Below are 16,505 nucleotides of genomic sequence, written 5' to 3'. Positions count from 1 at the left end.
TATAAATACACCACATCTTCTTTATCCATTCATCAGTCAATAGACATTTGGGCTCTTTCCATAGCTTGACTATTGTTGATAATGCTGCTATAAACATCGGGTGCATGTGCCCCTTCGAATCTGTATTTTTGTCTTCTTTGGGTAAATACCTTGTAATGCAGTTGCTGGGTCATAGAGTAGCTCTAGTTTTAACTTTTTGAGGAACCTCCAAACTGTTCTGCAGAGTGGCTGCACCAGTTTGCATTCCCACCAACAGTGCAAGAGGGTCCCCCTTTCTCTACATCCTCGCCAACACCTGTTCCTTGTATTAATTTTAGCCCTTCTGACAGGTGTGAGGTGGTATCTCATCATGGTTTTGATTTGCATTTCTCTGATGATGAGTGATGTTGAACATCTTTTCATGTGCCTGTTGGATGTCTATTTGGATGTCTTCTTTGGAAAAGTGTCTATTCATGTCTTCTGCCCTTTCTTAACTGGGTTATTTGTTTTTTGGGTGTTGAACTTGGTAAGTTCTTTATACATAAAGATACCCTTTACCAGGTATGTTGTTTGCAAATACCTTCTCCCATTCTGTAGGCTGCCTTTTAGTTTTGTTGATTGTTTTCTTCACTGTGCAGAAGCTTTTTATCTTGATGAAGTCCCAATAGTTCATTTTTGCTTTTGTTTCCCTTGCCTCTGGCGACATGTCTAGTAAGAAGTTGCTACAGCCGAAGTCAAAGAGGTTGCTGCCTGTGTTCTCCTCTAGGATTTTGATGGTTTCCTGTCTCACATTTAGGTCTTTCATCCATTTTGAATTTATTTTTTTTAATTAATTTATTTTTTTTAATGTGCATATCTTAAATGTTTGGTCTCATGTGTTTATCTTTTTTTTTTTTTTAAAGATTTTATTTATTTATTTGAGAGAGAAAGAATGAGAGACAGAGAGCATGAGAGGGAAGAGGATCAGAGGGAGAAGCAGATGCGGGACTCGATCCTGGGACTCCAGGATCATGACCTGAGCTGAAGGCAGTCGCTTAACCAACTGAGCCACCCAGGCGCCCCTTGAATTTATTTTTGTGTATGGTGTGAGAAAGTGGTCCAGTTTCATTCTTTTGCATGTGGCTGTCTAGTTTTCCCAGTATGATTTGTTCAAGAGACTGTCTTTTTTCCATCGGATATTCTTTCCCGCTTTGTCAAAGATTTGTTGACAAGTTGCGGGCCCATTTCTGGGTTCTTTATTCTGTTCCATTGATCTATGTGTCCGTTCTTCTGCCAGTACCAGACTGTCCAGATGACTACAGCTTTGTAATAAGAGCTTGAAATCTGGAATCGTGATGCCTCCAGTTTTGTTTTTCTTTTTCAGGATTGCTTTCACTATTCAGGGTCTTTACAGATTTTAGGACTGTTTGTTCTAGCTCTGTGAAAAATGCTGGTAGTATTTTGATAGGGATTGCATTAAATGTGTAGATTGCTTTGAGTAGTATAGACATTTTAACAATGTTCGTACTTTTAATCCATGAGCATGGAATGCTTTTCCATTTCTTTGTGTCCTCTTCAATTTCTTTCCTAAGTGTTGTATAGTTTTCAGAGCACAGATCTTTTTACCTCTTTACTTAGGTTCATTCCTAGGTATCTTATTGTCTTTGGTGCAATTGCGAATGGGATCCATTCCTTGATTTCTTTTTCTGCTGCATTGGTATTAGTGTAAATATTCAATATCTTTTAAGTAAGAGGAGATAGGACCATGATTCAAACACATCAACTATAAAAAGATACGTTTTCCAATAATTGTTAAATATAACTGTGAAGCAGGTTTCAAGCATATTAAAGAATTGCCACTGATGTTGATAGGTGTAATAATAGTACTGTGATTCTGTAAAAAAGCGGTGTGGGGGGGGGTCTTTATCTAGTAAAGATCCACACTGCGGCATCCACAGATGGTAAGACAGGACAGGGGACTTGCTTTAAAATATCCACAAAGAGGGGCACCTGGGTGGCGTAGTCAGTTAAGTGTCCGACTCTTGGTTTCAGTTCACGTCGTGATCTCAGGGTCATGAGATTGAGCCTCATGTCAGGGTTGGCGCTCAGCGCGGAGTCCACTTGAGTCTCTCTCTCCTTCTCCCTCCGCCCCTGCCCCCCTGTGCTCTCTCTTTCTCTCTCTCCCTCTCTCTAAAATAAATAAATAAATCTTAAAAAAAAATTATCCCCAAACAGGAGAGCCGAGGGACCAAGGACGCAGGAATGGCTACATGTTGATAATCACCGGAGCTGCATGATGAGCACATGGGGCTCCTTCCTTCTGTGACCACTTTAAAGATTCCATGAGAGAAAGTCGAAAAGGAAATAAAATAGGAGACTCACCAAGCTGATGGTGACAATCTCTTCGTAAGCCAGGGAGGACTCCCCCGCAATCATGCCGGAGCCCCTGAGATTCTCTACGCCCACACCACTGTCCTTCCCGATGATATCCGTGATGACATACCTTCAGGAACCAAACAAGGGTTCAAGACTGAGCTCTAGCCCAGAAAAATTCAAAGCTGACGCGCTTCCCCAGGACCCAGGGCAGGAGGGACGAGCAAGGTGAGGGAATAGAAGGTGGTAAAGCAGCCAGAGGTGAAATGAAAGCAGGGGTCTAAGACCCTCACAATTGACCCTGAAGTTTCTAGAAGGGCAAGTGCAGCATCCATAATTATCACCCTTCCCGCCGAAGATGTCAGCTTATTTGGAGGCTGTCCTAATGAAGTGTCACCCCCACCCTACATGCCTCCATAAACAATCTAGAATAGAGTTTGGTCTACAGAGAGATGGGGAAATTCACAATGAATCACTCAAGATTCTATGGCCACAGGAGTGTGAGACACTGTACGGCCTAACTCCTGTTAGAGATTCACAAGGCACCGCAGCAGTAAAGGTTCTGACAAGGTCTGCAGGAAAGACTCTTGTTAAATCCTATTTAAACCCAGGGTTTCTCAACTTACTTGACTATGGAAATGGTTCTTCACCACCGCCCACAACGTATCACCAACTAATGTTCCAGAAAACCTAGCCTGGGAATTTCTGATTTTGTCAACTTCATTTAAAAAAAAACAAACAAACCCACAGCATCCCCTAGAAAAGAGATCTGGCAGCCTTAGACGTCCTCACGGAGCAGACCCCTGCCCTGCCCACACTCTCCCAGCTTGCCAAATCGCTGCTGCATCAGCTAGGCTAATTTGGTCCTAAATCTGAGCTTGTAGCTCCAGGGACACCATGGCAATCCAATCTAATTCTTCCTGGGTGAGGTACTATTTTTGTGAAAGCCACGACTCACTTTGGGATGGCAAGGATGGGCTCACCCTGAAGAAAGCCCCAGGTGTCTTAGTCATCAATGTCCAGAAGGCTCAGGGGTCCCACTGTACAAATACCACCACCCCATTTGAAAACATCACCCACAAGCCCGGAGGCAAAGGGAGGGACTGCCCATTAGTAGCTGAAATCGACCCGAGGCAAAACGAAGGAGCTACATGATAAATTACTTACCTGGATTCTCCGTCTTCCTCGATGTGTTTACAATGGACAGAGTTCAGGGAGCTGATTGTGGTGTAGTCTTGGGGGGTTAGGTACAAGTATTTAAATCCCTTAAAAAAAAAAAAATAGACACCAGTGAAGCTATGAATCCAGTCCCCTGCACTAGACAGCGCTGTTTTTGAAAAAAAATGTTAACCCCGTATGGGGCGGATGTTAATAACGAGTTAACAATGTGTTAACAGCACAGTTAACATGTCGGACGTTAATTCCGTATCAGTAACAGCTACAAACTGAAGGTCTGACCGGTGCCAAGAGCCTTCCACTCATCCTTACACACGATCTCCCGTTTTTCCTGCTCCGAATCAGTTCCTCAATCACCTTTCCATCCCTGCTCCCCTAAGGGGTCTGTTCTGACTTGTTTCCCTTTCGCCAGCTCCCTCCACGAAACTGTATTCTATAGTTTATGTACTATGTGTATGTATGCATTATGTATACACGTGCGTGTATAGGCATGTGTGTGTACATATGTATATATGCTTTTTACATGAAAAGAATAATTCTTGGGCGCCTCGGTGGCTCAGTTGGTTGGGCGGCTGCCTTCAGCTCAGGTCATGATCCTGGAGTCCCGGGATCGAGCCCCGCATTGGGCTCCCGGCTCGGCGGGGAGCCTGCTTCTCCCTCTGACCCTCTCCCCTCTCATGTGCTCTCTCTCTTTCTCAAATAAATAAATAAAATAAAATAAGATAAAAAGAAAAACCTCAAAATTAAAAAAAAAAAAAAAAGACTAATTCTTGCCCCCTTTGGCGGGGGCAATATCACTACCTAGAGACTGCATGCTCTAACTGCAGAAAATCTCTGTCCCCTGCCTTTCCACATCATAAAATATGACCTTTTCTCTCGTTCTTCATGTGTTTTATTGTGGCTAGTGTCTCTACATCTCCTGGATGATTTCGGAGAATTCTCTGAGGCCAGAAACTGTGTCTTATTCACCTTTGCCTCCTCAGTGTACGCCGCATTCAGGGGACACTCTGGATATATGAGCTCAGCGTGTACAAACTTCTCTTCATCATTATTCCCCTCAGGCCCCTTTCCAGACACTTTTTTTCCTAACCACCACTCCCTCCCATGAAATTTTAAGACCAATCTACTGTATGCCTTTTATGTGCTGTTCGTGTATATCTGTGCTTTATACACAAAGGGCACGAAGATTCTTTCCGCCCTGCCCCCCCCTTGTAGGCGCTATCACCCCCACTGGGGGGCATCACACCACCATGCTGGTTTGGGGACGTACTTTGTGGGGGTCTTCTGGGTCCACCCAAGCCACCTGGAAGATGTGCTTGACCTCCTCTGCAAGGCCAATACGGGCCCCACTGTTGGCTGCGAGATAGATTTTGGGGATACCCTCTGCCCGGGCCATCTCCGACGCCCGTAGGTACAGGAGGTCTTCTCCCATGCCAAAGGATCCAATGCGGAACGTGATGTCATTGCCGATGACGATCACATTCCGCCCTTCTGGATACTCTGGGGTCTTGAACCTCATTTTGAAGGCCACCATGCCCACCTGCCGAGGAGAGAAACGCACAAGGAAAAACGGTTTGCTGCTTCAGGGGGATGTTTTTTGAAAGGGCAATTCTAGCCAGGGGCCGGGTTCCGTTGAGTTCTTACCTCATTTCCTCCAGGAAGGCGGTTCATCTCCACTAGCTGGCCCTGAGGGTCCAGCACGAGTTCAGTGTATGTCAGGATGTCTTTGGGGTACTTGTCCGGGGTGCCCCACAGTTTAAAGAGGGCCTGGGGATGGGGAAAGAAAGAGAAAACCTGAAGTCCTCATTAGGGAGGCACATTTTCTAGTTCTTTCTCTCTTTAAATTATGAACTATTGATGGGGCTCCTGGAGGTGGCTCAGTCGGTTAAGCGTCTGCCTTCGGCTCAGGTCATGATTCCAGGGTCCCGGGATTGAGAGAAGCAGGCTTCCCGCTGAGCAGGGAGCCCGATGCGGGGCTCGATCCCAGGACCCTGGGATCATGACCTGAGCCGAAGGCAGGCACTTAACGACTGAGCCACTCAGGTGCCCCCAGTTTTTTTTAAAGGAATAAGAAAAATGCAGTTGAAGCCCCTGGTGTACCCCCCTCCCCAACCCCAGATAACCATTGTCTTGAATTTAGTGTCTACTAGTCCTGTGTATGTTTTTATGCCTTTCATTATATAGGCATACATTTTAAACACGTGGGGGCGCCTGGCTGGCTCAGTTGGAAGAACATGCGACTCTTGGTCACGGGGTTGTGCGTTCGAGCCCCACGTGGGATGTAGAGACATGACTTAAACTTATTTTTTTTTAGATTTTATTTTTAAGTAATCTCTACACCCCACGTGAGTACCCACGTACCGCAAGACCAAGAGTGCCATGTTCTTCCAACTGAGCCAGCCAGGCGCCCCCGCAGGACTTAAACTTTAAATAAATGGTCTTGCGATGGACGCACCCTTCTGCATCTGACCCCTCTGGCTTTCCCATATGTTTGAGAGATTTATCCATATTGAGAAATTTAACTCTAGTTCATTCATTTTCTCTGCTATTCAGTTTCCATGGTGTGAGTAAATCACAACTTACCTATTCATAACCCTTTTTAAGGAACATTTAGGCTGCTTCCAATCCTACAGTATTAACAACAAGGCTGTAATAAGCATTCTTTTTTTTTTAAAAGATTTTATTTATTTATTTGAGAGAGAAAGAGAGAGCACGAGTGGGGGAAGAGGGACAAGCAGATTCCTTGCTTAGTGTGGAGCCTGACGTGGGGCTCAATCCCAGGACCCTGAGTTCATGACCTGAGCTGAAGTCAGACATTTAACCAACTGAGCCACCCAGGCGCCCCTGTAATGAGATCCTGGTGGTCTCTTCTTATAAACATGGATGAGAGTCTCATCAGGTGAATACCTAGGACTGGAATCGCTGGATCACAGGGTTTGTGAAGCTTCAAGTTTACTCAATATTATCAAATTGCTCTCTCATTTTTCAAAATCCTTTACAGTCCCAGTAAGAAAGTATAAGAACTCCTTTTCTCCACATGCTTGCCAATACTTAGTTTTGTCAAGTATTTTCATGTTTATCCATCTGCTGGGTACGAAATTATATTGTGGTTTTAAGCTATACTTCACTGATTATCAGTAAGGTGAGAGCCTTTGAATATGTTTATTGACCATGTGAGTTTCTTTTTTGCCAATTTCTTCCTGTTAATAACTCCTGCCCATATTTTTTATAGCTTTGTTTTTTTCTAATTGATTTATTAGTGCTCTTTAGATAATCTAGTTGTAATCCCTTGCTGGTAACAGGCATTGAAACTATTCTCCCCATCTGGGGCTCATCTTTCATTTTTTGCATAAAGAACTTCAAAATGTTAATATAGTCAAGTTTATGGGTCATTTCCTGTACAGTTGAAGTTTTCAGCTAACTCCAAGTGACTTTAATCCTCTTGAAATTTCTGTAAACTAGATAAGGTAGAAATCAAAACTTACTTTTTCCAATTAAGTCCTCCCTTACCCATGGGGGAAATGCTCCGAGACAGCCCATGGATGCCTGAAACTCTGACAGTACTGAACCCTATACATACTATGTTTTTTTTGATACATACATACCTATGATAAAGTTTAATTTATAAATTAGGCCTAGTAAAATAATAATAATAAAAGAACAATTATAGCCATATACTATGATAAAACTATATAAAAAACTATAAAACTATATAAAAACTGTAAAGCTATATAAAAACTGTAAAAAACCATGTGAACATGGTCTCTCTCAAAATGTCTTACTGTACTAAACTCACCCTTCTTACGATGATGTGAGATGATCAAATGCCTACGTGATGAGATAAAGTGAGGGGCATGATGTAGGCATTGTGACGTAGCGTTAGGCTAACACTGAACTTCTGAGCATACATCAGAAGGAGGATCATCTGCTTCCAGATCACAGCTGACCACAGGTAATGAAACTATGGAAAGCAAAGCCATGGATAATAGGGGACTACTGTACCTTTTAGTGAAGTTTAATGCCTTGATTCATAATCCCACCTCTGCATTCTGTCAAGGCTCTGTTTATGAGTGGGTCTGATTTTAGGCTCTGTGCTGTTCTTTTTTTTTTTTTTTAGATTTTATTTATTTATTTCAGAGAGAGAGAGAGCACGAGCAGGGGGAGGGGTAGAGGGAGAGGGAGAAGCTGACTCCCTGCTGAGCAGAGAGCCCGATGCAGGATTCGATCCCAGGACCCTGGGATCATACCCTGAGCTGAAGGCGCACACTTAACCGACTGAGCCACCCAGGCGCCAGGCTCTGTGTTGTTCTACTGGTCTGCTCATCTAGCTCTATTACAACAATACACTGTAGCAAGTACTGCTACTTTAAAACAAGTAATAACACTGGCTAAGACGAGTCCTCTTGACTTTGTTCTTTTTCAATATTATTTTTGCTGTTCACAGGCTTTTGCTTCTCCATATGAATTTTTAAGTTTCACCAAAAAACTCTGGAATTATACTGAATGTATTGATTTGGGCAGAACTAATAGCTTTACAATATTGAATCTTCCCATCCTTCATGAGCATGATATACCCCTCCACTTATTTAGGCTTACAGTGTTTCAAGAAAATTTAAAAATTTCCTCCATAAAGGTTTTGTATGTTTTTTGATTTATTCACAAGTAACCTTATAGTTGATCTTAATGTTGTAAACACTATTTTTTTCCAACTACATTTTACAATTTCTGCTGATCTATGAGAATGCAGTTTTGTATACTGGTCTTGTATCTAGCAATCTTTCTGTATTATTTCATTGGTGCTATAGATTCTTGCATTTCTTATATAGACATTTATATCATCTGCAAAAACACCATTTTGTTTTCTTTTGCATTTCAGTCTTTACACCTTTTATTTATTTTTCTTGTCTTATTGCATTGGCCAGAAACGCCAATAAAAAAAATGTTGAATACATATGGTAATAATGGATATATCTATCCTGTATCTGTTTTTCTAACATTTCACCATTAGGTGCTATTAGTTTTAGATTAACATCTTTTATCAAGATGAATTCCCTTCTATTCTTAGTTTATTAAAAGTTTTTACTATTAACAGATATTATCTTCTCAATTAGTTTTTTTTGCACCTATTGAAAAATTTAAATTTTTTCTTAATCTATTAGTATGGTAAGTTACATTAATAGACTTCCTAATATCAAATCATATAAGCAGTTACAGGATAAAACCCACTTAGTCTAATTTAAGGAAAATCATTACTGGATTTCATTTACTAATATTTTATTTATGATTTTTGTGTCCATATTCATAAATGAGACAACTAATTTTTCTTCTCCTAATGTTCTAACATGGGATTCATATTAGGGTAATAATAACCTGACAAAACAAGTGAAGAAGCATTCCCTTTGTTTTTTTTTTCTACTCTCTAAACAATTTGTGGGGCGCCTGGGTGGCTTGGTTGTTAAGCGTCTGCCTTTGGCTCAGGTCATGGTCCCAGGGTCCTGGGATCGAGACCCACATCGGGTTCCTTGCTCGGTGGGTGGCCTGCTTCTCCCTCTCCCTCTCCCACTCCCCCTGCTTGTGTTCCCTTTCTTGCTGTGTCTCTCTCTGTCAAATAAAAAAAAAAAAAAAAAAAAAAAAAAACAATTTGTACACAAAGGGAATTATCTGCTCTTTGAGGGCTAGATAGAAATTGTAAAGCCATCTGCACCCAATTATAGTGGATAGACTTTTTGAACTAGTATTCAATTTCATTAATGCTAATAATCTATTTACATTTTCTATTTCTTCCTGAGTCAGTTTTGATAAGACATATTTTTCTTGGAAATTTTCTTTTGGTCTAAGTTTTCAAATTTATGCATTGTCGATAATATTCTGTTTCTTTATGTAAAAGAAAAGGGATGGATTTGCTCCTGATTTGTCTTTTTCTTATTCTATGGCCCTTGAGGTCAAAGACAAAAGGATAAATGATCTTCTTAATCATACAAGTTTAAGTTTAATTTAATTAAGCAGCTACTTTAATTAAGCACCTACTTAATTATGAATACTTTACATATATTCCTCACAATTAACTTTGCAGAGCAGGTCCTATTATTATCCTCACTTTACAGAGGAGGAAACTAGCCCAGAGAGGTGAAGGAACTTGCCCAAGAATACACAGAAAGCAAAGGACAGATCCAGAATTTAAGACCAAGCCTGAGTGACTGCAAACAGCAGCTTTTCCTACCATTCTGCCTCTCCTATGCCTGAAGGGAACTGAGGCTTTCCTGCCTACAGGGGAAGGTCCATGATCATGGGTTCATGAACATCATTTATAAGGCAATGGAAGGGATGTAAGCAGATCCATGTCACCAGGGCCAGCCTGTTCAGTGTCCCTGAAAGGCCCTACTACATAAAAAATAAAGGCACAGTAACAATCCTTGAAGGAAACACTAAAACGTTACTGTATCAAAATGGTGAATAGATTACGTAAAGGTAGAATACTTTAATATTCAGGAAAACCCAAGACACTATTTATTAAAAGTAGACTAAAAATTCCTCAAAGGCAGTGAATGATTCTACCCTCTTCCTCACGGGCTACCTAACCTTAGAATGGAGCCAGGCATGTGGCAGGAACTTAAATGAGCATTAAAATGACCAGAGGAAAGGATGCCTGGGTGGCTTAGTTGGTTAAGTGTCTGACTCTTGATTTTGGCTCAGGCCATGATCTCAGGGTCATGAGATCAAGCCCCACATGTGGTTCTGCACTCAACACAAAATCTGCTTGAGATTCTCTCTCTGCCCCTCCCCCCTGCTCACATGCTCTTTCTCTCTCTCTGAAATAAATACATCTTAAAAAAAAAAAAAAAAAGACCAGAAAGAAACACATCAAAATATTAAGCAATGTGTCTTTAGGACATGGAACTATGAGCCACTTTTTTCTTTTTTCCATACTCCTTTAGTTTCCAAAGTTTCTATATTATATTACTTTTTATCATTGGGAGGAAAGTGGGTTCATTTTAGGAAAAATATTAGGAAGGCATTCCCAATATTGATTTCTTTTTTTCCATGAAGACCTCATTCTTCCGACTGGGGTCTTCAGAAGAGTAACTAAGGATGGGGGGTAAGGGGCTGGTGGACTCCCTAAGGGGACCGGGGTTGTGCCACAGCAAAGCTGCAGGACTTGCCTGCCTGAACATCTCCGGGAAGTCGTAGACGTAGGTGGTGCCTAGGGACTGGGCCTGGAATCGCTTGGCCTGAAGCAGATCCTTGGTGACATAGGGAGTGTTGATCAGCATCCCGTGCTGGGGTCCCTGCTTGTTGCCAAAGGAGTGAAACATGATCTGGAAAGAAAGACAGAAAAAAAGAGTGAAGGAGGGAACTTTCAAAGAAGCGTAGTCTTGTCCCATTTAATCCTACTCTCCTCAATGAAAATGTGGTGGAAGGAAGCAAAGCATGTCACATCACATGACAAAGTAAGTGCCCCGGAGAGCTAATCTTCTTTTCTCTGCCACTGTGGGCAACCAGAACAAGAAGGGACAGTGGCAGGTATGGGAGCATAGCTCCAAAACTGTGACTATCATAGTACTTTACACACACATACACACACACACACAATCAAAATGAGTGCATAAAAACTGGCTGGATCTGAATTAAGTCCCCATTTGAGTTAACAGTACTGTACCAACGTCAATTTCCTGTTTTGACAAGGTCCCGTGGTTATGTTGTTATCACTGGAGGAAGTTGGGTGACGGGTACATGGGAACTCTCTGCAGTATCTTTTTTTCCCTCTGTACTATTTTTCTAACTTCCTGAGAGTCTTTAATCATTTAAAGAGTTATATATTTAAAAATGGAAGTCAACGGGATATTTGATTCAGTTCACAAACATCTGTTCTAAAACATGTTTGGGGAGAATACACCCATTTCCCTAAGTGAACCAACCTGGGAGTTGCATTACAATCAACCACAATATTCGACATCTTTTCCCAAATACGGTCCTAAAATAGATTAAATTTGAGATTGATTCTCCTTCCCAGAGGAATGAACAACTGGGATTCAGAAGCTAACATGTTTATTGTAAACTCAGAGGCGCTACCCCAATCCAGTACGGCAAGGCACGACCGCCACCAAATAGCATTTTAGTCTGTGTCTTGCTCTCGGGAGCAGATTTACTCTGCCTCCGCTTTGACTTGGATCTCTGTGGCATCCCCCCCCCCACCCCCCCACAGCCACCCAGCCTTACATTTCCAGATCTGGAGTCAGTGACTTCTTTGTAGAGGCTGATGTCCAAGTAGTAGCCTGACTCATTGGTGATGAACAGGCGGATGGGAACAGCACAGCCGGCAGTGGTCTGGCGGATGTTGATCTTGACCTCAGCCTGCAGCACGCGGAGTTTCCACAGCCTGCTGCCATAGCGCATAACCATGGAACGCACGGACTCCTCGATCTGCCCCAAATCACAGCAATTCCAATCTCAGGGCCCATTCTGTGCACACTTGTAATATATAGTTCTAGCACCGATAATAAAGGAACGATGACATACACTGAACACAAAATACCTGGGACACAGTATGTATCCAACAACTATTTAGCCAATAATAACCATAGTTGCCATGCTAAGCATGTCAAGAGCATTATCTCGTTTCATCCTCATAATTACTCAGAGAGGCTGGCATTTTTATACCCCAGTGACAGATGAGGAAACGGAGGCTGGTAAGCGACAGAGCTAGTGTGCCTACATTACATCATCTTTATCTCCACCATGTAGCTCAAACATTTGCATTTTCTCTTCTGGGAACACATGGGTTGGTGGAGTTGGGGCATCAGCACAGGCCCTCTGCACCCCACGGAGGCCAAGATGATGACCCAGGACTTCTTTCATCCCAGGATCACGAGCATCAACTCTGCCTGCTCATGAAGAACCAGCCATGGGAGAATGGTTCTCTTTCCCCTTCCCTCCCACACCCGGTCCCCCAAAAGAGCTGGGAACCAGGGATGAAATTTTGTTTTACAAGACACTTTGGGCATGCGTGTTGTCCTAAAAAGGAAGCATGCTGCCCACGGAGGGTGACCATCAGAACAGGGACGATCCTAAGGGTGGTGGCAAAATTATGGCCCTGGAATTAAATGACAGAAGGTTGTCCACCCACAGCAACCGAGGCTCAAACACGCACATGCATGTCCTGGAACTTAGAGGTCTGGAGTGCAAGGAGACAAGACCCCAAAGCAGCAAGGCACGTGAAGTGTCATAGGCCCCTGCGAAAGCTGAACCCAGAGCGTCCCCAGAGGTGAGACCTTGAAGGGGTCCATGATGACGGTGGGCACGAAGTTCAGGAAGATGTGGTTGCAGTCAGTGCGCACGCTTGTGTTGTTGAACGCCACCTCCAGCTCATCCATGGCCTCCAGGAGCAGACGTTCACCCTCATTCTGCAGGTACTCAAAAGAGGCTTCCTGCCGATGTCAGCGGGGGACAGATGCTAAAGCAAGGTGCCCAGGGCTGGAAACAGAGCCTCAGACAGAAAGGAGAGAGGAAAGCATCTCCCCTCCTCCAGAAAGTGTGCCAGATGAGAAGGGCAGAGCCCTCCCTCCAAGGCTACCCAGCATATTCACCAAGTTCTGTATTTTCTGCATTGTGATGCTCTGACAACTGGGGCCTTCCTGAGCCTGGAGGGGCTGCCCCTCCCAGGGTGGCCAATCCCTAGAGATGGTAAACAGCTCCGTCCTGAGCATGCTTTTTCAAAGGCAAACCAGCCAATCCAGAGCATACACCGCCTCTTTGGGGTTCTCAGGTCCCAGGTCACTATCCACCTGCCCTACTCACCCCAGGCCCAGGTACCAGGCACCTAGACAGCCCCTTGGCTCCAGAACCTACTGAAAGTATTCAGACTAGCCAACCCCAAGCCTGCCTACCCTGCCTCACTGGTTGTTCTTTCCTGCAGAAACCACAACAAAGACTCTTAACCACGTTTCCCTCTCCTCCCCTGCCTCCCGACCAACGCTGGTGCTTCCCCACGTGGCTCCCTGCCATATGGTGTGCCCCCTCCTCTTGGGATCTGAGAGTGACAATCTTTTCCGTGGCAACCGTTTCTTGATCTGTTAGGAAGTACAGGCCTGACTGTACCTGAAAATAATAAACCCACTAAAATAGCTAGTTGACTGAAGTAGCAAAAAAATGACATTAGCTTCACATCCATCAGTAGAGGATTAGGAAAAAAAAAAAAAATTACACACACGGTACATCCAGGCAAGGAGAGAGCATGAAGTTGATCATCTCCATTACCGTGGGAGAGGAGGTCTACAAGAACTGACCAGTAGGGGCGCCTGGGGGGCTCAGTTGGTTAAGCGGCTTCGGCTCAGGTCATGATCTCAGGGTCCCAGGATCAAGCCCCCGTCAGGCTCCCTGCTCAGCAGGAAGTCTGCTTCTCCCTCTGCCCCTCCCCCTGCTCATGGTTGCACTCACACACACTCTCTCTCTCTCTGAAATAAATAAAATCTTTAAAAAAAGAAAAAAAAAAAAAAGGAATTGACCAGTAAAACAGCAACAGCATTCAAATGGTTTGTCCACCCTGAGCTCCCACTGATAACATCTGACCCCTACTGAGTGGTGGGATTCTGGGTCATTCTCCTTGATTTTTAAAAGTAGTTTTCAAGGGGCGCCTGGGTGGCTCAGTCGGTTAAGCATCTGCTTTCGGCTCAGGTCATGATCCCAGGGTCCTGGGACTGAGCCCCACATCAGTCTCCCTGCTCAGCAGGGAGTCTGCTTCTCCCTCTGCCTCTGTCCCCTGCCCCCTACTTGTGCTCTCTCTCTCAAATCAACAAATAAAATCTTAAAAAAAAAAAAAAAAAAGAATCCACTATGGGGCACCTGGGTGGCTCAGTTGGTTAAGCATCTGCCTTCAGCTCGGGTCATGATCCTGGAGTCCTGGGATCAGCTCCACATCGGGCTCTCTGCTCAGTGGGGAGTCTGCTTCTCCCTCTCCCTCTGCCCCTCCCCTCTGCTCATGCTCTCTCTTTCTCCCAAATAAATAAATAAAATCTTTAAAGAAAAAGTCATTTTCAATATTGTTTGAAAAGTTCACAATAAAATCATAGATAACTTGGGGCGCCTGGGTGGCTCAGTCATTAAGCATCTGCCTTCGGCTCAGGTCATGATCCCAGGGTCCTGGGATCGAGCCCCACATGGGCTCCCTGCTCAGCCGGGAGTCTGCTTCTCCCTCTCCCACTCCCCCTGCTTGTGTTCCCTCTCTCGTTGTCTCTCTCTCTGTCAATAAATAGAATCTTTAAAATAAATAAATAAATAAATAAATAAATAAATAAAATAAAATCATAGATAACTTGTCTGAATGCAAGAAACAATGAAAAATGATCATGCACTCAATAAGCAAGTACAAGAAACTCCTTTAATAAGCCAGTATCTTCCTATCTTCTGAACTCCCTTCACATGCAGACAGATCCGTGGGACACAGGAAAGGTGTCCATGTGCCGCCAGCCGGGACATGCACAGAAGCCACTTTGCTGTCTGCCTCCCCCATACTCCCCAGACGGGAGGGTCACGAGGGCACAGCTGTATGTGCCCGGCGCACCCCGCGATCCCCAGCACGCCGCCCAGCACCCAGCACAGAGCAAGGACTCAGTGGAGGGAAGGCCAGCATGCGAGTGAGCAGCTCAGAGGGAGAAAGCTGCCCTCGGTGACGTCTTACCTTTGTAACGAGGTCTGAGTGCCTGATGATGGCGCGGATGAAGAACCTGTGGTCCGTCACTTCTGCCCCTTCTTTCACTTTGGCCGCACCCAGGTAAAGGTGCATCTTGTGGTTGGCACAGGGCACGGCGGTCAGATCGAAGTTGCGCATCCGGCTGAGCTCCAGCTGAAAGGCCAGGGCGGGCTCCAGGTGACGGTAAATGCGATCTTCTGCAAACTGCGGGGCCGGCCAGAGAGTGGAGACAGACACACACACACACAGACAGACACCGAATGGGTCCCTGGGGCTGCGTGCCCGCTGGGTCCACGCCCTGTCTTGCAGACCCCTGGTGTTCGTGGCTTTCACACTCAGGGGGGTAGCCTTTATCACGTCACCTGTGAGCAACCCCAGGGCTCAGAGATTTGGGGTTTGGGAAGGTCCAGAGGAGAGCCGCGAGCATGGCGGGTCCTGCATGCCTGCCCGAGCCTCTCGGCTCCCGGGTGAGCCTACCTAGTCCCCAGCACCTGCCGGCACAACCAGCCTCTGTTCTGTCACAACAGAGTACCTCTCAAGAAGTCACTAAGCGCTGGTTTCTCTGTGGAAACTGGTCCCCCAAAGGAAGGGACAGACCATGCTGGAGACTGAAGTAGAGAGAAAATGAAGACCCTCACCAAAGGACGGGTCTGAGCTAGAAATGAAAGGCTTTGGATCAATTCAACTACGAGATACTGAAGAGGATGGAGTGTAGAGTCTGTGCTGGGAATAAGCCCACCTGTTCTAAAATAGGGATCAGCAAAGCTTTTCTTAAAGGGCCAGAGAGGGAACGTGTGAGGCTGCTGGGCCACACGGTCGGTCACAGCCACACCATCTCTGCCACTGGAACGAGAAAGCCACAGCAGACAATAGGACATCAAGCAGGTGTGGCTGTGTTCCAATCAAACTCTGTTTATAAAAATAGGCAGCCAGCCTGCAAGAACATAAGAAAAAGAGGTTGGGAGAGCCATCTGAGGACAAAAATGACCCGGATGGGAAGCATGGGGTCTGAGCTCCACAGGGAAACACAATCCCAGAGGGAGGCTGGAGTCTACACAGAAATTACATGTTCTAGAATACAAGGGTACCTTAAGGACTGGGGACTCTACTCTTCCTGAATATCAAAGATGCCAGGGAGGTGAGAAAAGTATCACTGCTTTATGTCATACCTCGTCTCTTGCTCTGAATGTGAAAAACTTGGGAAATTCTTTCTGCAAAAGAAACAATGAAATCAACTAAGATTCATTTAAATACTGATATACTTGTTTTGTGTGTTTTTTTTTTTTTTTAACCATAACCCGTCTGCTTCTAG

At 44.5% G+C, this 16,505-nt stretch overlaps 1 protein-coding gene across 3 annotated transcripts in view; it reads right to left on the bottom strand.

The window, feature by feature from the left end:
• Window positions 1-16,505, bottom strand: part of ACACB (acetyl-CoA carboxylase beta) — a 122,681-nt gene that overhangs the window by 16,337 nt on the left and 89,839 nt on the right. For all 3 annotated transcript variants that reach the window (XM_036085976.2, XM_078060860.1, XM_078060861.1), the window contains 9 exons: window positions 16,363-16,404; window positions 15,182-15,397; window positions 12,777-12,932; window positions 11,725-11,928; window positions 10,668-10,823; window positions 5,152-5,274; window positions 4,778-5,047; window positions 3,499-3,596; window positions 2,341-2,461 (listed from right to left, as the gene is read on the bottom strand). In XM_036085976.2, the coding sequence (XP_035941869.2) occupies window positions 2,341-2,461; window positions 3,499-3,596; window positions 4,778-5,047; window positions 5,152-5,274; window positions 10,668-10,823; window positions 11,725-11,928; window positions 12,777-12,932; window positions 15,182-15,397; window positions 16,363-16,404 (1,386 nt within the window). The remainder of the gene's footprint in view (window positions 1-2,340; window positions 2,462-3,498; window positions 3,597-4,777; window positions 5,048-5,151; window positions 5,275-10,667; window positions 10,824-11,724; window positions 11,929-12,776; window positions 12,933-15,181; window positions 15,398-16,362; window positions 16,405-16,505) is intronic.

Source organism: Halichoerus grypus, chromosome 13, assembly GCF_964656455.1.
Source record: "Halichoerus grypus chromosome 13, mHalGry1.hap1.1, whole genome shotgun sequence".
Taxonomy (NCBI): Eukaryota; Metazoa; Chordata; class Mammalia; order Carnivora; family Phocidae; genus Halichoerus; species Halichoerus grypus.
This window is presented reverse-complemented; position numbering and strand designations above follow the sequence as displayed.